A 21,276-nucleotide genomic window follows, 5' to 3' on the forward strand; every position below is an offset into this window, starting at 1 on the left:
ATTCGACAATGAAAATGTCACTAATAGGGTGACACAGTAAACTAGCCACGCTGCGTGTATCATCGTGTTAAAATCGTGACCCGTTAAAAATATCAGGAAATGTGAGGGAAAGCTACGGTAGACTGCACCAATGGATTGTCATTTCGATATTTAGAGTCATTTTTCTATGCAACCCCCTCCCCCCCACCCTGAATGAAGTTGATGCTCTTTCTACATTAAACACAGCAGCGGCTGGTCGTCGTTTGTCTAACTGTAGGCCTACAAGAGAAAACTACTATACTGACAAATAAAATGACCACTCTCACACACGTCCGTATTTTTTTTTTTTAATGCTTCTCAGTTTCACAAAAACAGTTTGTCCACTGTAGTGTTAGTCAGCAAGCTCTTACTGTAACGTATGGACTGTGTTCACATAGCCAAGAATCTATTTGGTTCTGTTGAGTAACACCAGCTCAGACGCAATGAAACCGTCTCCATACTTCTAACACCAGGTGCTGTTCAAGGTATTGCAAGATAAATGCCGGTCTTTGTTTACATTTCAGAAATGCTGATAAAGCACATTGTGCCAATTTATTAGAAAATACATCTCGCGGTAATAGTTTATTGCTTTTCTTACTTCCTACACCAACTAGAGAGGCCGATTTCAGACAAAATTGTCAAGGTGGTCTAAGATAAGACAACTGAAAGAAACACTGCTGCTGGACAGAGAAAAGTGCACCATGACATCGGGATGACTGACTACATCAGCAGACTGACCACCACAGCCTCCCTCATCATTCCTCATTGAGCTCAGCCCAATTCATAGTCCCGAAAAAACCGGTGCATACAATTTTAAGAGAAAAATAATAAAAGCAAACGGACTGGAAATAAATTATTGATGCAATACAGTATGATGAGTAGATGGAGCCTGTACACCGTGAGAGATCAGAAGTCATAACTAATTTGAGGATGCACAAAGTACGAGTTCCATTCTTGGGAATCACCAGTTTCATAGGATACGTCAATGATTTTATTTCCCTACATTTTACAAGACTAATGGATTCATAAAAGAATATAATGTAGCATCTCAATGGCTTCTTCACTAAAATACAAATAAGAAAATCAAATGCAGACGACGTGTCCAGAATGCACCTTTAAGGCCGGGTCAAATGATAGGGGCCCGGGGTTAGGGGAGAGGGACTGAGCTCGCGGACGATCTTGTTGAGGCTGGAGATTTTCTCCTCCAGGAGGTAGTTCTTCTTCTCTGCTACCTTATGCCTCTGTTCACTCATTTCCAGAGCTTTCAACAGCTGTGCATTTTCCACATAAAGATCTTTTATCATTATGTCTGCCTTACTGTTCTTATTCAGCTAGAACATAATGGGAGAAAGAGAGAGAGAGAGAGATTTACATCACAGGACAGTAAAAATGCATCCATGTCTATGTCATCAGTCCTTGGGGGGGGGGGTGGGGGGAGACTTTACCTGTTCTTTCAGCTGAGAAACCTTCTCTTTTAGCAATAGTTTAACATTTCGGAGTGTGAGCTCTACCTCCTTCATCCTCTCCTCCATCTTCAGTAGTGCCTCTTCCTGTTCCTCCTGAACATTAACAGGTCAGAGGTCAATGATCAAAGTCTTGTAAACAAGTAGATTATACCACTGCCAAGAAATTAGTTTATACAGATTAGATATGCATTAAAAAGATGGCAACCTTGTTTGAAAATGTTGACAGGAATACAATATACAATGAGATATTACACAATATTTCTTAATTCTAAATGGTATCAATATTTCAATAACAACAAACAATTATAAATTTACCCTCATTCTTTATTTGGTCTAAGTTTTACGAAATTGCTAATACGTTTCAGGTCAAAAACCATAAAATAAATAATAAAATATAAATAAAAACTAGGAAATAAATAAATCAAATAAATTAAACTTAAAGCTCGAAAAATAAACAAATAATTAACTCTTAAATTGGTTCAACCAAAGAAACAGTACTCCAAATGCCATTTAAAAATGAAGCACAGAAAACAAATACAAATAAAAAACCCACAATAAACCCAGATGTATTAACATGTATAATAAATGAAAAGATGAAACATCTACACATTAAAGCACTTTTAGATACTTATTTGACAAGCAGCTCAAATCTGTAAGCTACCCACTTAATACTATTTCTCTCACAGACATGCAAGCACACACGAAGGAGTGCAGCTACTACAAACAGTCCAAGACCAACAAAAGCACCACAAACATAAATAAAAAGGACTTCACTGAACAAGATCAGAATGTGAGTTTTCAAGTTCTCAGGTCAAAAACTAATGTCTAAGTGAAATGATAGAAAAAGCCAACACCCTCGTTATCATTTTAAAACAATGTTTGAGTGCAAATAATTCTGAACGGTAAACTGTGCATATTACACACAACAAGGATCATACACTCCGTAGCAATGTCTTTGCTTTAAAATTCTAAATTCAGGCCTTTTCTGACTAGCCTGTCATGTAGTCATATGATCATATGCATTTCATGATCAAATTATTGTGTCAACACAAGTTTGCAAGGTTTGTAATTTTAGAGTGTACAATGCAAATATTCCCAAAGCCCTGGGGAGAAGGTGCATCTCAAGTCTAATTATTTCTTTATTCTATTACAAAGAGACAAAGAGACATATGACTCACTGCCACCCAGTTTCATTACACCATCCCTTTAAGGGGTTCATGCATGCGTGAGACATCTTGAACCTGAGCTGCATTGCAGGTTGTAAAAACTAAATGTAGAGTAGTAAAATAAGTAGCACAGAGTACCAAACGGCATCTGATTAGATAAGAGAATACAGGGTATTCAGTGATAGGAGAACCCAGCATAAAAAAGTTAGAGATGACAGGCTGGTCACTTCATAAGCCACCACTTCTCCGGTGGCTGTCGAAGTGATGAGGCTGCTGCTCTTGGAAGACCTGCAGAAAGAACACACAGTGCTATATTCACACACCCTTACACACTAACACACAGCTGTCTTCACCTGCAAGATAAGCCTGAACCCAGAGCACTCATGCCAAGAAGGTCGCACTGCGGCATGTGTGTTCTTATGTCTGAAACTTCAATACTCTCTTCACTGAGGAGCTGTCACATATTAGGGAGTCATTTAGAAGATTTGTGGTGTGGGACAGAACAGAACACACAAGGAAAGTAAATGCCTACCCAAACCATTCCAAGCAAACAGAAGAACGATTTTGTGAGAAGATGGTGTGAGATGAAAAAGCTGAAGGCTCTGTGACCAGCAGGATAAATCCCTCCCTCAATATAAGGAGTATAACCGTATCTGTTAGCACCACTCCTTATTAAACAAAACAAATACACATCTACTGTATATTTAGGCATACCCTCTGCACCACTATTAGACATATTTACACATATTAAGGCACGCTTTAACTAGAGTACATAGGTTGCAAGGTAAGCTGTTGCATCAAAACCCAAGAGGTGATCTCACAAGACTCCTCACAAGTGCAACACACATCCACTTCTACTTAAGTGTATACAAAAATAGACCAGGAGCAGCAGTCAGAAAAGCTGCTCAAATACAGAGTAGCCCAGTGAAGGAGTGATTGTGTGCGTGTGTGTGAGCATGTATTGGGTGCATGTGCACTCTTACCTGCACATTAAGGTCTGGGTTCATTTCATCACCATGGTGCCGTCCTATCTGTTCCCCAGACAAATGGTGCGGTGATTGTGGCAACATTGCAAAGAGTTGAGCCTGCAGACAGAGAGAGCAGTAAGTGTCTGTGGGTGTGAATGAAACAGATGGTGATCAAATGCAGTGGAGGTCTATAAGAGTCCATGTGCATGTGTGTTGTGCTTTCATCTGTGTGTGAAGACCTCCATCAGCTGGGCCTCCAGGACTGTCTGTTTGTTTCTTAGTCTGTCATTTTCCTCCTGAAGACTCTCCATTTCTCTTTGCTCCTCACTGCTGTCACATAGCTACACAAGTGTATGTACGAGTGATGTCAATAACAACGCCAATGTTATACAACTTGGTTTCACCCCCCCCCCAATGGTTATATCTAAAACTTGTGTGTCTGTGTACTACTCAAATATAGAAATATAATCTTACTGCATACATTTTATGTTTTATTGAGATCAATAAAATGCATAAAACTTTCAGTAGGAGATCAAACATTTTAGGATGATGGACACTGCATAAGTAGTAGCGGTGTTGCATTACCTTGTTGTGCAACTGTGTTTGCAGGGCTTCTATCTCTCGTTTTAAGGCTGATCTCTCCTGCTCTGCTGCTTTAGCCAAGCTTGCCTGGTTCTGTTGTTTCTGCTGTTTCACACTCAATACCAGGACCTCCAGCTGGCGAGCCTGAGCAGCATCAGTAATAAATGCAAGTGTTACCTCTAAAGGTTTTGATAATATTGTGAGCTGGCTGCAGAAGTAGAAGTGTGTAGAGTGCTGGACCTTCTCTCGTGCAGAGCTGAGCTCTAGCCGTGCATCGGTAAGCTCTCGCTGCAGCCGCTGATTTGCTTCACGAAGCAGCATCAGCTCTGCCTCCCTGAGCCTAGACAGCTCTGCCCACACACGCCGCCCCTGCTGGGAACCACTGGAGACCCCAGACACAGACATCTCCACCAGTTGACACTGATGAGAGAGTGAGGGGAAAACACAACCATGAATCTATTAATTATTGCTCCTGTAGTTGAAAAGGTTGTTCATTCTTACCATTGCAAAATGTTTCCAATCAAATAGGAAAGCTTAAACATCAATAAGTATGCTTAACAAGTTTGAGTTACTCTCAAATTTAGGGGTTAACTTTCTTTCCTGTATCAAATGTTCATATCTGAAGTTTTTGGTTAAATCAATTCCGACTGTAAATTCCTGCAAGTGGTTACCTTAGTGCAATCCCTACCTTCTCACTCGCATTCTGTAGCTGTTTGTGCAATAAGATCACTTCCTGTTTTAGTGCATCCCCCTCCTGTTGCGTGACACGCAGGTCAGATTTGAGACGAGCATTCTGCTGAGTCAGCCCTTGCAATGTGGAATCCAGCGCCTGGACCTGATGGACAAGAAGGAAACCGCAATCTCTTTAGCACAGTATTCAATACTGCGATGTGAAATATTAAGTGTCTGGTATTGTTACCTTCTCCTGTGCCTTGATCAGCTGTGCCCGTAGCGCTTGTTGGTGTTTGTCCGCTGTCTGTCTTTCACGCAGAAGTTCGGCTAGCTGAGTTTCTACTGAGCGAAGCCGAGCCAGCTGCACACGCGCGCACACACACACACAAAGTTTGTCCTACATACTATGCAACATATTCAAGAAAAACACTGGCATCACATATGCTGGTACAGATGAGTTAACGTCAGATGATAAAGATGCGTACCTTCTCCACACAGCGGTTGAGTTCTGCTCTCAGAAGCTTCTTTTCCTCTTCCAACTTCTCTGTTCTGCTAACAGATGCTGTAAAATTCTCAGCTTCTATCTGCAGCCAATAACACGAACAAAGGACAATGATGAACATATAAAAAAGTGGACAAAAGTAAAAATATCACTTTAAAATGTTCCTTTCATTGTTTTGATAGTTTTTCTTTGAGTTCTAGGATATAAGGTTATAAAATTAGAGAAATCATAAAGGTCAGATATTCAGTGTCTCCATAATGTAATTCCTAGGACCTTCCTAGCAATGTAATCTTTAATCGCCTACATCTCACCTCACTCCTTTCATTGGATGAACCACTGCCATGACGAATAACCTCCTCAAGAGTGTGTTGAAGTGCATCAACAGTGAGCATGTGTTTCGCATTCTGCTGTGACAAAGCACAGTTCTCTTCTTCCAACTGCAGTCCACGACGACGCAGCTCTGAGACCTGTGCAGAAAGAGTATACAAGTGCATAAGAGAGGACAGATAAGCTGTGGGTAGGTGTGTCAGAGAGAGAAGTTAAACAAATAAATCAAAGCCAACAAACATGATTCTCCAATGTAGTTAAGTTCCCATTTCTGCATGCTCACCTGTCTCTTCAAACCATCTGCCATCTTCTGACTAGCATTCTTCTCCTTCTTCAAATGTTCCACTTGAAGTCTAAAAGAAGGAATTTATTTTAAGTGGTATACATGCTATTTAAATAAAAAATAACAACTGGATCAAGTGTAGAGTCAAATTTCTCCCTACTTGAGCTCCTGCTGGTTCTCTCTAAGGTCCTCCTCCCTCAGTGCTGAGATTTTCTGCCTTAAAATGAGGTTTTCCTCAGCTAAACGTTCAGCTTCGCACCTACAAAGAAGGAACAGGTGATCACTGTGGATTCCACACAGCATGCTCATAAAGGAATAGTTCAGGCAACAGACTAAAATGGCTAATTACTAATCAAAGTTAGATGAGGCCACCTATTATTACATTAACGTGTTCATACTAAATGGACTGTAGTAGTTGTGAATGCTTACATTCCTGTAAAACTGTTGTTTCATAATAATACATTTTGAGAGAGTTACCACAATGTGTATAACTATAAAATGACATGAAATATGAATAAACCTTTAGAAGGACAACATGCACCACTTGCATTTACAGCAGTGGGCTATAGTCAGTGGTTAGCCCAGTATACACCCCATCAGGATGTACATGTACACGAAACTATTAACACAAACTTCCACAGCATGGAAATGTACTGCAGGTTGGTTACACTCGTCTGTTGGTTTAGCTTATTCCTGCCATGCACAATCTGCATCCAAGACGCATCAGTCAGGTGTGCTACTTCTTTAGTGCGAGTTTGGCATTGAAAAGGGAGGGATACTAATTATTCTGCTATAAAAGAAGCACAGGGCAGCTAGCAGCTGCAAAAGTTGGCATAGTCAACACGCCAACAGGCTTTAGGCTGGAGGGTAAGTGCCAAGCACAGGTGAGAGCTCCGTTTCTTAAACTCAGAGCACAAGTCCCCGAGCTCTGAAGCTGCAGTCATCATCATGTCCAGCTGGGAACTCCAGGCCAGGAAGGAGTCAGAGACGTAGCTTCTCTTCCAGTTCCATCAAAGTGCCCTTGCAGGTCCAGACGTTCACTGTCAAAGTCCAGCAAAGTCCAGCTGGGAACTCCAGGCCAGGAAGGAGTCATTCGATGAGTCACAGGATTCAGCATCTTGAGATTTTGCTAGCATTGCCGCATCATGCCTTTTCAGCTCATCTTAGCATTCTCCTCATGCATTTATGCAATCTCCTGCAGCAGACATGTCTGCCGCTCCTGGAACTCCTGGACAATGTGCATCTTCCTCTCTAGGTTCTGCACTCTCCTCTCCAGTTTCCTGTTTCGCTTTGCCAGCCACATGTTCTTGCACATGCACTCATCGTATCACATCCTAAAGTCAGCAAATTCCAATTGTTTGACCTGCAGTTCTTTAGCCTTGGGATGTGATCAGCTTCAGCCTGAGGTCATGGCTGCCCTCTGTGGAGCTTGGGCCTGTTTAGCTCCAGTAGCAGCTCCAATTCCTCAGGGTGCTGCTGTAGCTAGGCTAACTGGTGCTGGAGGGAGAGGTCTTCTATGCTATGGCTGTACTGGTCCTAAACACTGCTAGCAACTTCCTCTTCCTTAAGTGTAGTTTCCTCTCACTCCTTTTTCAGCACGGATCCAGTCTCAAGAGCTATGATCAGGTTTTGATCGAGAATGGAAATACTATCAGACTTACTAGTATTGATCTCATTTTTAAACTCCTCCTGATCCAAAGTCTCAGGGTTATCATGGTACAAGGCTTCAGGTTCTGTAATACTGACCTCAGTGAACTCTGATACTTCAGCAATATTGAACTCCTTTAGATTCTCAAACATTTCTGTGTCACCGATACCTTTTCACTCCCCTGAGTTTTGTTGTCATTGTAATGATACTCTACAGCGGTGTCAGTCATTCCTGACTCAACCACATCCTCTTCATGACCTGGGTAACCATCAGTGACACCACCACACTGCAATTTCCATCACAGTCTCTTTAGGATCCATACACTGCACATTACTGAATATTTCTTCAATGGAAAAAAGCAAAAGTCATGCATGCATGGTTCAAATTCTTCTGAACAAACCCTTTACCATGGCTTACAGTAGTAGTAACATCATTTATTGTTCCAGTTCTGCTATCTGCATGTACATCCATGTCTTCAATTATACAAACCATCCCAGCCTTTGCCAAAACTCTGCCATGAAAAAAATCCCCCCAAAAGAACAACACACTGTTGCAGACGGCAGTGGACAATACACTGCTGAAAACCTCATCTAATCACCATCTTCAAACACCTCAATATCTACTGCACTACAGTCAAGATCTGTGATGTTTACTGAAACAATATCTGTGACAGCAAGTCTGATTGTCATCCGTTTTTGCAATGTCCTCATATCACCATGGTTGCTCTACATCTCTGCCTTATTTGGCCCAGTGTAGTGATACAACACTGCACTTCTGCCACAGTGACAGGGGCTACCTGTTACCTGTGCTCTACACCAGAACCGGCAGCCCACTTACACTCACTCAACACAAGACTGAGCATCTTGGAACCTACTGCAGATGTCTTGCCTATAACATCAGGTAAAGCACCATCAGTGGCGTCCAGACACTCAGAATCTAGAGCATGTTTAGCCATTTCTTTAGCATTAGGAAGAGACAAACGGGCAAAATAAAAAATAAAATAAAATAAAAAAAAATTATAGCTGCCTCTTCAGTACCTTCTACTCTCTCGTATTGGTATTATAGTATTGGCATTTTCAGAGTATTGTAGTCTCTGTTCGACATTTTTTGGTTTCATCCTTAGTAAAGTTGCCATCCTTCATTGTCACAATGCTCTCAATACTGTCACCCATAAGAGAGGGCCAATGCTCTGCATTAGAGATTTTAAAGCATGCAAGCACCAATGATATCTGAATCGTCAAATGCTTTTTTTTTTCTTTTTTTTTTTTTTTACATTTTTCTTCTGCATAGGAAAATATTCTCCATATTCCTCATCCTAGTGCTGCTAGCAAACCCTCTCCTAGAACACTCAAGTCATTAAAATGACCCGCTATCACATCATCACATGCATTAATGATGACTACAAAGTTCTCAGAAAATGAATCTACAGGCTGACAACTCTCTGGGAAAGTCACTTAGAGGAGGCGCTTGAGCATTTGTTTACTCAAGAGGAGACTTCTAGTCAGTTTTCCAAATTCTGACTAGATCTGCTGAACTGTGCCAGCCTGCCTGTCTCTGCCAACAGTCTCTGCTCCTCCATCACCACCCCAGAGACGTAGCTTCTCTTCCAGTTCCATCAAAGTGCCCTTGCAGGTCCAGACGTTCACTGTCAAAGTCCTCCAGTGTCTGGTAGTGAAGCTGCTCCACCTTCTCCACCTCCTCTCCTCTCCTGCTCTGCCTGCTGGACAGCAGCTTCCTCCTCCAAAGATGTATGCTCTGAAGCCTGGCGCTTAGCAAGCACTGCTAGGGTGCTCTGGTAGTGCTGATCCAGGTTTCATGCATTTTCCTGAAAACACCTGTACACTACTGCCCACCCACAAGAGAAATGGACCTCTACTTCTCCGATTTGCTGGGTGAGGCAGGTCTTTTGTACGTTCCTGTGCATAGCCAATTAGCATGGTGAAACGACTCAACACACCAATCTTTATGAACATTCATGCACACTTTAATTATAAAAAACACACACACCACTTACCACCACATCAGGGTAAAAGGAGACCAACAACAATTTAAGGGGTCAAAATAAGAATTCTGAACAAGTAATTACCACATTAGTTAAATATTACTATGATTAAAGTCACAAATCAAATCGGTCAAGAAAGTAATCTGACAACATGGGTAGCGCGTTTGTGGCCGCCTTACCGTTCTTCTCCAATGTCTGTGTGGAGTTTCTCTAGCATGCAGCTGAGCCTCTTCTTCTCCTCATCATGTTTCACACTCAGCTCCTGCATGGCTTGCCTGTGCACCTCATCCATTCTGCCCTGCTTTTCTTCCCCCATCTCCTGCCATCTTCTTTCCTGCTCCTCTCTCTCCACCTGCAGCCTGTCTCTCTGTTCCGCCAGGCTGGCCTGCAGCTCCTCCTTATACTGCTCCTGCAGCTGGGCCCTCTCCCCGTCCCACTCCACTGTTCTCCTGCCCTCCACCTCCTTCAATCTCTCCCTCTCTTGCAGTAATTGCTGCTGCATCTCAGCATGATGTTGCTCCTCTAGAAGAGTGCACTTTTTATCCCACTGCTCTGTGAGGCTCTTCTCTCGCTCCTCCTGCTCCTTTAACAGACGTGCCAGCTCTTTTTCCAGTGCTGCCTTATTGCCTTCCTCTAGCTGCTGCCTCTCCCTATCCCACTGTCCCCCAAGCCTCCTCTCCAATTCCATTTGCTCCTGATCAGCTCTCTGCTGCGCCTCTTTTAGTCGAACCCTCAGAACCTCCGCGTGGCTTTCCTCCAGAAGCTGACGCTCCCTTTGCCCCTCTTCAGCAAGTCTCCGCAGTGCCTCCTCTCTTTCACCTTGAAGACTTGCGCGGTCCTCCTGCAGTCTGACCTCTAACGCTTCCTTGTGGAGCCGCTTCAGTAGGGTGAGCTCCTCAGTGTGAGCCCGGCTCAGCTCCTCTCTCTCCCTCACTTTGTTCTTCTCATCTTCCCTCTCCCTCTCCTTTAGCTCCCCGAGCTGCTCCTCTAGCTGCAGTGCGTGGCTTCTGGCATCCTGCGCCTCCTGGCTGAGGGAGCTGAGCTCCTGTTGGTGAACTGTGCATAGCTCAGCACGCTCCACCCCCTGGCGAACCTCCATGCTGCGTCTCTCCTCCTCCAGCAGCCTATGCAGACTTTGAGCTCTTTCCAGTTCTCCAGTCAACTCCTCCTTCACAGCCTGCACCTCCTGTTGGTGGTGTAAGGACAGCAGACGCCTCTCTTCCTCATGGCCAGCATGTTGTTCCTCCAGTCTGTGCTGGTAGTCATTCACCTGTAGGAGCACCAGCAGACCCAAACAAGATTACAATAACTTTATAACTGGAGTGTACAGTAGTAAGAGAGAGATATACACACAGACTAAACAGAATCTTGCACACAGACATGCTGTTAGCAAATACATTACAATTTAATTATGTACGTGAGTGAGAGCGCTTTATGAAATTCTGACCGTGGAGTCCAGCTGAGCTCTTATGTTATCTATCTCTCGGACATGCTGCTCCCTCAACTGTTCCAGCATCATCTCTGCCTCCAGACTCATATTAAAGGGCTGTCCTTCACAACCCAGACCTACACAAAGACAGAGATAAAAGTTCAGTGTTTGTACCAGAGGGACATGAATAAGAGTAGCACGGGACCAGTGAGAGAAACACCTTGGTCTGAGTCCATGCCAGAACTCTGGCCCTGCAGCTCGTCACACAAAGAGGGCAGCAGGGATGGGTGGGGAGTGCGGCCTGAAGCTCTGTACTCCTCCAGCTGAAGCTGCAGCTCATCTATGCGATCCTGCAGTTCCTACAACATACATAACATAAGGCATTAACACATACTCAAGGCAACCACACAGACCAACAAACGGAGATGGTGGGAAAGCTCTAACCCGACACTGTTCTTCATAACTGCTGCGTAGCTGCCTCAAGCGCTCCTCCTGCTGATAGAGCTCAGCATTGCTCAGATCCAGATCACCAAACTACACACACACACACACACACACACACACACACACACACACACACACACACACACACACACACACACACACACACACACACACACACACACACACACACACACACACTTTAAAATGGTAAACCGCACATACTGCACAGTCACTGCAGTGTTATATTGCAAAGACAGTAGTAGCAGCTACCTTCTCCTTGAGCACACTGTCCAGGTTCCTCTGCACTTTACTCAGTTGGGCCTCTGCTTCTAACAGATGCTGAGTGTTTTCCAGAAGCTCTGTGTGCAAACGCCCATTTTCCTAAAAAAGACAGTTCATACATCCATAGTAATTACACAAGGACTAATTGTAATCAATGGAATGACTGATAGAAATATGAGACGTGGAAGAATATAAGTTACTGTTTCAGTTTAATATTAAATATCATTACTCCAGATTCCTCTGCTGTGGATGTCAATATGAGCCATCATTTCTTATCCCCATATAACACTTCATACAGGTCACCATCATATGCTATTCCACCATTAAGTAGAAAGACAGTGATTACTGATAAATGCTTACTTTAACGGACAGAGTAAACTGCTCTCTGAGGAACGTCTCATCCTCCCTGATCCTGTTGATTTCATGTTCCAGTTCTTCTCTCTGCTGATTGGCCTGTTGTTGCACAAGCTCCACCTCTTTGCTTAGTTCTGTCCGCAGAGCAACCATACGTTCTTTATGCTCCTGCTCCAACTTCCTGAAGACATACGAGTGTTAAAACTGGCATGGGTAAACAGATAACACGTTCCAGCCAAGAGCAGAGTCAGATGAATAGAATAAAGGTCAGAGAGATGTGGTTACCGCAGGTTCAGATCATTGATGCGTTCGATGGCAGAGTGATTCTCATCCACCTCAGAGGCCAGCTGAGACTTGAGCTTCTCTGCTTTCTCCAGATCAGAGATGATCTTCTCCTTCTGTCGGAGCTCCAGATCCACACGCTCGCTGTCCCGAACACACATACACAGAAGAAGTTTAAGTACACAACTTTATTTATGTAGTAGCATGACAGAGATATAAGACAAAACACAGCATCACTATACATAAATGCACAACTTTCTGACAAAACTCATGCACAATTATTGACCAGTGCTACTTCACAGGTAACGAATATCAGAATGAATATAGACTATATTATGACAATGCCAAACATCAGTTATGACTCACAGTAAGTGTCTGATCTCTGTCTTAAAGCTTGCCAGCGCCGCCTGGTGGATGGAGTTCTTAGCGCCCAACAACTCATTCTCCAGAGCTACACTCAGCTCACTCAGATTTATCCTCCCGTCAAGACTGAAATCTAGAGCCTACAGAGTCATCACAATGAGGTTAAAATAAATTTTAACCTCAGAGACCATAATTAGACAAAACATTCAAATATAGCAAAGTCAGATGGGTTCTGAGACATCATCTGTGTGTTTTAAACAACTACACTGGGCATGACGCATCAAGTACATATACAGCAGCAAAGCACAGTTTGTGTGTGTGTGTGTGTGTGTATATTGTGTCTGACCTGCAGGATCTCACAACCATTATCCACCCCCTCTTCTAGCCAGGTATCCAGAAGCTGCTCCACAGCTGTGTGTCCTGTGCCATCATCTAACGTGGAGAAGAGTCGCAGTCCGATTGTACTGCTCATCACAGATGAAATCCTACGCCCTGTCTCATCGAATGTCTGAGACACAGACAGACAGACCCTGGATTTTACTGTGGTACACAAGTACATTAAAAATGTTTTTTAAAAAGAGCATTATGTGAACTTATGCAGTTCTGTGTGTCTGTGAGTTTGAGAGGGGAGTTACCTGTGTAGAGTGGTGTCTCTTTAGTTGTCTGTAGGGTGTTGAGGCAGAGGGTGTTGGTGGTTTGCTGCTGTTTAGGACGCAACAAACAAAAGCCTGGATGCTCATTACACAGTCCTCGCCTACAGAATGGAGTACATCCTCCCCCACCTGGAAAACAACCACCCATGCACCACGCGCACAACCACACACAAAAACGTGACTCAATAAACATACATATGGGATATTTGCGTTGCGTGTGCGTGTATGCACTTACCTCCATGCCAAGGTGCTGGCAGAGTGCACGTAGCTGATGTAGAGTAGCCGTGCCATTTAGTGGCAGAGAGAGCTGTTGGCAGGCCTGCTGCACTCTCTCCTCCAGGCCAGCGAGGGGCGCTAAGCTGCCACATGGTGTACCAGGATCATCAGGATTCCACAGATGAAGCTGACCTACACACAAATAAAATATACACACACAAAAACATTTTTACTAAATAAATAAAACATCATGAGGTGTGTACTTAAACGTCCATAAATTGACACTTTGTAAAATTAAAAACAGGAAGTAAACTCACCGTCAGCCTCATACTCGTCTGGACTGCTCACATCAACATTCCAGCACTGAAACACACACACACACACACACACACACACACACACACACACACACACACACACACACACACACACACACACACACACACACACACACACACACACACACACACACGTTAAAAAGACTAATAATATTTTTAGCTTTTTCTCTTTTATTAAATAAGAGTACATACAAGAGGGCACCATAGACAAACAGCCCTCCAGCTCCTAGCTTAACTATTCAGGGTTTGATGTAATGTGGTAAAACAAAAACAATGCCATATGTGGGGCAAGGAAATTCTACTCAACTTTTTGGCATGTTGATGTCGTCTAGTCTGGATCTCTAGTGGGCGAAGAAGGGGGAGGCGTGCATGTGTTTGAAAATGGGAGGGATTATTATGTTCTTTCTCTGTTGTAAGGTTTTCTGGGTGCAGGGAACAGATGGGGTTCAGAGTACTGGCATTTAAAGCAGGGGTGGGGGTGTGGGGGCATTGTTCTCGCGATCAGACCTGTTGCCCTCTGGATACACGCACACACATCCCACTACATCTGCTGGTGTTAACCCACAGCAATGTGTTCACATCATCAGCAATAGCTCACCATCAGCATTAAAGGCAAATGATCCACATGCGTTTGCTCTTACTCCACACCCACTGAAAGTCATGGATAATGTGCGCACACACACGCACACTATATTACCTAACATTACTGATATTAAATCAAGTTGATTTACTCATGACCTGACTGATTTCTAAGCAAAGCATCTTAGACACACTACCACCAATAAATTCAAAACATGCATAGCAGTGCAGAAAAGGGTCACGTAGAGCATAACAAATTGCTCTTCTATGCAAACAATTGTAAATAATCAGCCAAACACACATACATACATAAAACATGTTTACCCATACATGCGTACTAAAATGCAGTTCAACACATGAGTATTCAACCCTGATCGCATAGGCTTCTGTCCTAAGAGTGTCACTATAATCAGCACAATGCACACACATAGCTGGCAAATCCCCTCCCCCGAGATGGAGTCAGTCAGTTGAGGCAAATTAACGATAAACAATTCTGTTGCTTTAACAACCACAATAGCTTTCCTGGAGGGCCGACAAAGGTCAAAGTCCTTCACGAAAACACATTAAGCCCAATATCCTAACATACGCGTACGCACGCACGCACGCACGCACCTTATATTCAAGTCATATCATTTTCAGAGGTTCATGCATGTTTCAAAATGCAAAAGACTATTAAAGTTTGAAATAAATTCACAAAATGTGTTCGCTTGCGTGTGTGTGTGTGTGTGTGTGTGTGTGTGTGTGTCTGGTCTTCCAAGAAGAGAACAGTTGCAGACAATGCCTTAGACACACAGCTCCAGACGCCAACAAACAGCAAGTAGTTTTACCACAGGAATGAACTTAATTACATGTAAAGAGAACGTCTGAGTTCAATCCCCAGTTTTCCTTGACGCATCTCTATTGTGAATAACTGGCATTTCTACACTGGCTGCAAGGAAAAACACTGCAATCATAATTAGGGGTACATACTGAACATTACTGCATTGCAATTTGAAGGCTACGGCATCTACATCTTTCTGGAAGACAAGGTGAGAAACGTGGTTCAGGTAGAGGGCAGGAGGAGTGGTTGTCTGAGGTACGTAGGTGTGTGTGTGTGTGTGTCTCTCCACATGTGTTTATAAGATTGCGTTACCTCACGCTTGCTAGGCAATGTCCCATCATTGTCCCCTGAAGCTTCGTTGTCCTTCTCAGGTGGTGATAGCCCCGAGCTGGCATGCGCGAACTCAGGGAGGGATCGGCGGCCGTAACGCTTGCCGCCCTTCACGAAGCGCGGCTGAACCTCGGGGGAGTCTGACAGCACCAGTGAATGATAGACAGACCCAGAGGCAGAATAAAGAACACATGAATGCTGTGTATGATTATGTGGCTGAGGGGGGTGGGGGGTTGAAGTGACCACAAATCTGTGGTATAACAGCTACTCAAGAGTCTTGATCCAGGTATTTCACCTCAATGACTGAGCACAGAGGATTTAAGGTGGCGCTCCTTACATAAATATACTCTAAGCCTTCTCATTTGATCTAGTCCATCTTAAGGGATTTAACCTCTTCTGCACACATTGAGAAAGAATGTGTCCTTTCTGACATAACGACTTTGTGGTGGAACACTCACTCTCACAGGCTGACACTTACAAACTAAACTTGGAGTGTGTGAGTGAGTATATTCAACTTAAAAAGACCTTAAAATTCCTAAAACGTTACCACTCCTCATGGTGTTTTTCAGGCAAAGTTTCTTAGGGCTATCATGAAACCAGGCCTAATGAGATTTCAAATACTTCTCTTACCATTCAGTAGCTCTGCTAACAAATTACCAAGCTTTGGAAAAACAGTATATGGCACAAGAAGGCCAACAGTTTCTGCTTGTGTGTCTATTGCTGTTAGTCATTTTTCCTGATTTTCCTAGACTGTTCTTTCTGAGTGCCCTAATCCAATCAAATGTTTTGAGATGGATTGCATACCAGAGGTTCTATGCTAAAAAACCTGTAATCCTTATCCTCTCAAACCTATATTTTTAAATAATGAGTGAGTACAAATGATATGTCACGTTAATAACACCAATAACATTACATGACTCCTTTTCACCCATGCAATTAAAGCAAAACTGCTCACTTATCAGCATGTGAGGAACAGCTCACTCTGACCATCTGTTTTAATTCAGTGTCACCATGTAGTCACAACAGCAGCAGTCCATATAAGACAACAGCTAATGTCCAGTGCAGTTCTTATTACTATACAGAATTTCTAAAGCTTAGGCCATCATGCTAGAAGAGAAGCCATGCAGCAGGTCAACCACAGTAGATTAGCAGCATTCCCTAAAAATAGATTCAATATGATCACTCAATTTAAAAATGAGAGATGACATGCATCAGGCGATGGTGCTACCTGGTTGTGCAGGGAACCCTTCATTTTCTGGGGTCTCTTCTGTGGATGACAGCACCAGAATCAACGCATTCTTAAACTGCTCAAACTCCACCTGCAAAGCAACAGCATCACAACCCCTGTCATCAGCATGCATGAGGTTAATAATAAAGAATCCAGGAGAACAGCTGAAGAACAGCTGAGGCTGTTCATATGGGTTCACAATTGAGTTCTTTTTTAAAGGGTGGTTTATTCCTCATTAGGTTTGTATGACATTTAGCTACAAAGGTCGCTTTCAGTGGGCTAAAAGGTACCCAACGTATACTGAAGAGTTATGCAGCTGCTCTCATGTGGTAAAGAGGAAAAAGACTAAAGATCAGACAAATAATCTCCAACATGGCAATTCATTAAATCCTGGTTGCCTGGTAACTAAGAGAAATGTGGGGGTAGCATGAATGATTTGGGGAGCAACAGCTGCCCCAGACAATGACACACTTCTGCATGGGGAGGTTCCCCTTGTGGCTTAAGCCACTCTAACGGCAGTGAAGGGCTCTCTGTGTGTGTGTGCGCGTGCGCGCTTGTCTTTTGAGGTTCACTCTATTGTTAAGCCGGAATTGTGGCTCACTGATCCTCAATGAGTGTTCTTCTCCCACACACACAAGGTACTATCAGAGACATGCACACATGCACGCAAGCACGCGCACACACACCTGAAAGTGAGTGAATGAGCACAAAGAGCTAGTGCTGAAACCATGGAAGAGCAGATTTAGATCCAGAGAGAGAACAGGACAATAAGAGAAAACGAGTTAATGCAATCTCTCATTTAATTACACGGAGATATTGTGTTTTTTCAAACCCACCATGCCCCCTTTTTAGAAATGATGCGTCCAGCTCCCTCATCTGCATCAATAACCCACAACGTGCGTCAGCGCTCTCCTACAGTGCGTGTTGTATGAACAATGCAGTGCCTTACTCGTGCGGGGAGCTGATCCTGTGCGTTGAGAGGGGCGAGTAAGAGTGTGTGAAGTGTCGTGTGGCCCAGATGCAGGGTGTGGCAGAGCTCAGCGAGCTCCTCTGGGCTCAGTGAACCAGCACCACTCCCATCGAAGCTCTGGAACACATCCCTCAAGCGGTCCTCATACTGGTCTCCCTCGCCATCCATCGGCCTGCCCTGCAGAGTACACGCAGCATATTGTACAGGCTGGATCTCCTCCTTTCTGTCTCTCCCTCTCTCGCGCTCGCGCAGTGACTTCTCCCTCACTCTTCCTCATCCACATAATGACCCGCACACTCCATTCTCACCAGAAAAACTGGCCTTCTTTTTGCAAAGTTACAGCGTACAATGACGTTACCGACAACTGTGACCTAAAGTCTACGGTAACTGAACCTTGGACAAAAAAAGAAACTGACATCATGGCAAGCAGAAAAAGAGAGAGAGAAAAAAAAAAATCTAGAAAAAGGTCCTAGAGGGACAGTAGCAGATATGCGTGTATGACAAAGCTAACAAAAGGGTAGCCATATTGATTCAGAGCTGCTGAAGCAACCACAACGATTAATGTTACTGATGTGCGTGTGTGCGTGCCAAACACACACACCCACCCACCCCTACACACACCCACACACACTTCTAGCTGATTAAAAAGCACACAACACCTTCAGTATAAAAACTAAGCAGAATTCATCTTTTGGATACAAACAGGCTGGTGTTACTGGTGCCTTGGCTTAGGTGTCAGCTAAATGCAGTAAATGCAGTGACCTCATCGGTTCTGGAGTCTATGGGTTAGTGAGCAGAACTTCAGCCAGTTCTGCAAGCATCCTACTGTTCAAGGGCTTCACACTCACAGGTGTACACATACTCTAAGTCTGACTAGGTGGCTGTATGTGGCAAAGATTCATTAAATGGGGGCAAATTGAATGGGTGAAGTTTGGAAGCTCAAGTCAAGATTTAAACAGAACACTTACAGCTATTACAGTAATCTAGTTCTCAGTGTGAACTATGGTTTTTACACACACACACACACACACACACACACACACACACACACACACACACACACACACACACGGCTTAAGCATCTTACATGATGTTCTGAGTTCCTACACAATAAATGAGTGAGACTCCTGAACACATTGACAACTCCATAATTATGGCACAGAGACCAACTGACAGGTTTGTGGGTCTTATTGTACAACTAAGCATTTTTGATGTTGCACTGTGTGTGCATGACTGTGTCTCTAATGACACGCAAGTGTGTGTTGGGGGGGGGGGGGGTGTTGAATAGGGAAACACCTGTCCACTCTCAGGCCTCTTCAAAGGCCATTGATGATGAGGCCACTGACAAGAAGCAGCTGGGCTTCAGCCCCCCCCCCAACATGCATGAATGTATGCATGTGCCTGCGTGTGTTAAAAGAGCAGATGCACTTTGTCGTGACGCCCTCCCCGCTGTCTCTGAACTGAGCACTGCTCACACACTCCACTGCAGCTGCCCTCTAAACCTGAGGAATAATAATGAAACCTCTTTATTAATGCCCCCACAATCACTAATGCCAGCACTGCCAATTACAGCTTCATGAACACTGGACCAGACGCTGGATCCATCACCATGTACACTAACACACCAGCCCACCATACAGAGTAGAGTCTTCCATTTGCATCTTCCAAATTGACACAAAACACCACAAACATCTACAGAACTAATGTTTACGTACCATTAGCCTGCCCATAACAAAACCACAGCTCAACGTGAGAGGCAATAACAATACAGTACCTGAAGAATACACTTCAAGTCGGACCTGACTGGGAAGTTAAAGGGCAAGAATGGAAGTAACATTCACCTGCCATCACCACGCTGACCTCTACAACCTTCATGGCACACTTAACATACACACAAACTTCATTAGTTCTGTAGTTACACAAATGCACTGAGGTGTATGTGTGTAAGTGTGAAAAAACATATAATCAAGGCTTTGTTTTAAATATAGAGCTGGTTATATGGTTTAAGGAAGGTTATATTCTGATGAACTACTAACGAAAACATCACGCTAATTGGTGAAGACTCAGTCGTCCAAACAAATATGGCAAAGAAAAAAAAGATACGGCATGACACGATATATTTCTTCAGCAAAACAATTTTTTCGTTAGAAACAAACAAACAACAAAAACACTTACTATACAGTAACATAGCCAACAACACAGCAACAAACGCCTTCATATCGTCGGCAAAGTTTATCGGAGTTCCGCTTTCCAGGAATGGCAAATAAATAGGCCTAGCTAAAAGTGTAAATTGGTTACAACTCACGCTACAGAATCGTCAAATGTGTCCATGTGTAAGGGCCCAGCTTAAGTTCCGATTATTTTTGTCCCTCTTGATAAATAGGAGTAAAGATGGACATGTCCCGAACTAAGTCTGAAGCACAACTCGGACCTGTGTAGCGGTTTGCTTGCGGAGCAACTCCTGTCCAGCGCCCACAAAATCAGACCAGGACGTGAGTCTGAATATATAAGTGGGTCAAAATTCATTACATTATTGTGTGCAGAAAATTCATAAGTCACAAATGAATACATACTCTCTCTCCGTTTGAGGTTTCGCAGATGCCCTCCGCTTTTTGAAAATTTCAGCAGAATTATTCAATCCAGAAAGTTCACATACATATCTCCTCAACGCAGAATAACGGTAAAGGTGAATTTAAACGGTTGATGTTTGGTCCCCCAACCAGAAAAATCTATTTACTAAGAGCTGCAGGACACTTCATCTTTGGCCGAATGTTTTCTCAACTGCCTCTTTTGGGAATTTTGAAGACCTCTTAAGAGAGGAAGGGGAGGTGACGCAGGCGCAAGACCGCTCTCTTGCGCCGCTAGCCGCAGATCTAGGAGAATACAGGCTGTCAGTATTAATGGAGCACATCTATCTGTCCGGATAGTTCAGTTGAATAACTATTATCGCATGACTCAGAATGTAAAAAAAAATTAAATGATGAAAATTTGGGGAATTGAGTATAAATAACATTGCATAATATATGTCATAGTCGTTTAATTAACGAAACTGGCATGGCTTGGCATCAAAGTATTTATCCCATTTATCCTACTGCTTACAAGCTGTGTGTGTGTGTGTGTGTGTGTGTGTGTGTGTGTGTGTGTGTGTGTGTGTGTGAGAGAGAGAGAGAGAGAGAGAGAGAGAGGGAGAGAGAGAGAGAGAGCCGGGGGACTTCAGTGTCTTCTCAGCTGGGATTTCTGAAAGAAAAATGTCTACAATCACTAAACTCTAAAGAGCGGTTCCAGGATCAGTTGATGGCTCTGTACCTCACCGGGCCTGTCCGTATCTGTGCACCACAGCTGTTATAGAATCAG

The 21,276-nt window shown here is 43.5% G+C and overlaps 1 protein-coding gene across 2 annotated transcripts; it reads right to left on the reverse strand.

Moving 5' to 3' along the window:
• Positions 1-325: 325 nt before the first annotated feature.
• Positions 326-20,717, reverse strand: nin (ninein (GSK3B interacting protein)). 2 transcript variants are annotated; one of them, XM_027019826.2, is made up of 28 exons: positions 20,496-20,717; positions 17,902-18,099; positions 16,953-17,043; positions 15,707-15,864; positions 13,975-14,020; positions 13,677-13,849; positions 13,424-13,570; positions 13,135-13,296; positions 12,792-12,928; positions 12,429-12,569; positions 12,150-12,324; positions 11,778-11,888; positions 11,508-11,597; positions 11,284-11,422; positions 11,082-11,200; positions 9,814-10,904; positions 6,145-6,243; positions 5,985-6,054; positions 5,686-5,841; positions 5,358-5,456; positions 5,120-5,233; positions 4,889-5,035; positions 4,441-4,620; positions 4,204-4,344; positions 3,858-3,959; positions 3,634-3,735; positions 1,464-1,577; positions 326-1,349 (listed from the first exon to the last, which is right to left on the reverse strand). In XM_027019826.2, the coding sequence occupies exons 2-28, from the start codon at positions 18,088-18,090 to the stop codon at positions 1,134-1,136; spliced, it is 4,509 nt and encodes a 1,502-aa protein (XP_026875627.2). In that variant the 5' UTR covers positions 18,091-18,099; positions 20,496-20,717; the 3' UTR covers positions 326-1,133. The 2 variants fall into 2 exon arrangements, with proteins under 2 accessions (XP_026875627.2, XP_035387685.1); XM_035531792.1 differs by lacking the exon at positions 326-1,349 and having other exon boundaries at positions 1,491-2,938.
• Positions 20,718-21,276: the final 559 nt, after the last annotated feature.

The sequence above is a fragment of the Electrophorus electricus genome, chromosome 11 (genome assembly GCF_013358815.1).
Source record: "Electrophorus electricus isolate fEleEle1 chromosome 11, fEleEle1.pri, whole genome shotgun sequence".
Taxonomy (NCBI): domain Eukaryota; kingdom Metazoa; phylum Chordata; class Actinopteri; order Gymnotiformes; family Gymnotidae; genus Electrophorus; species Electrophorus electricus.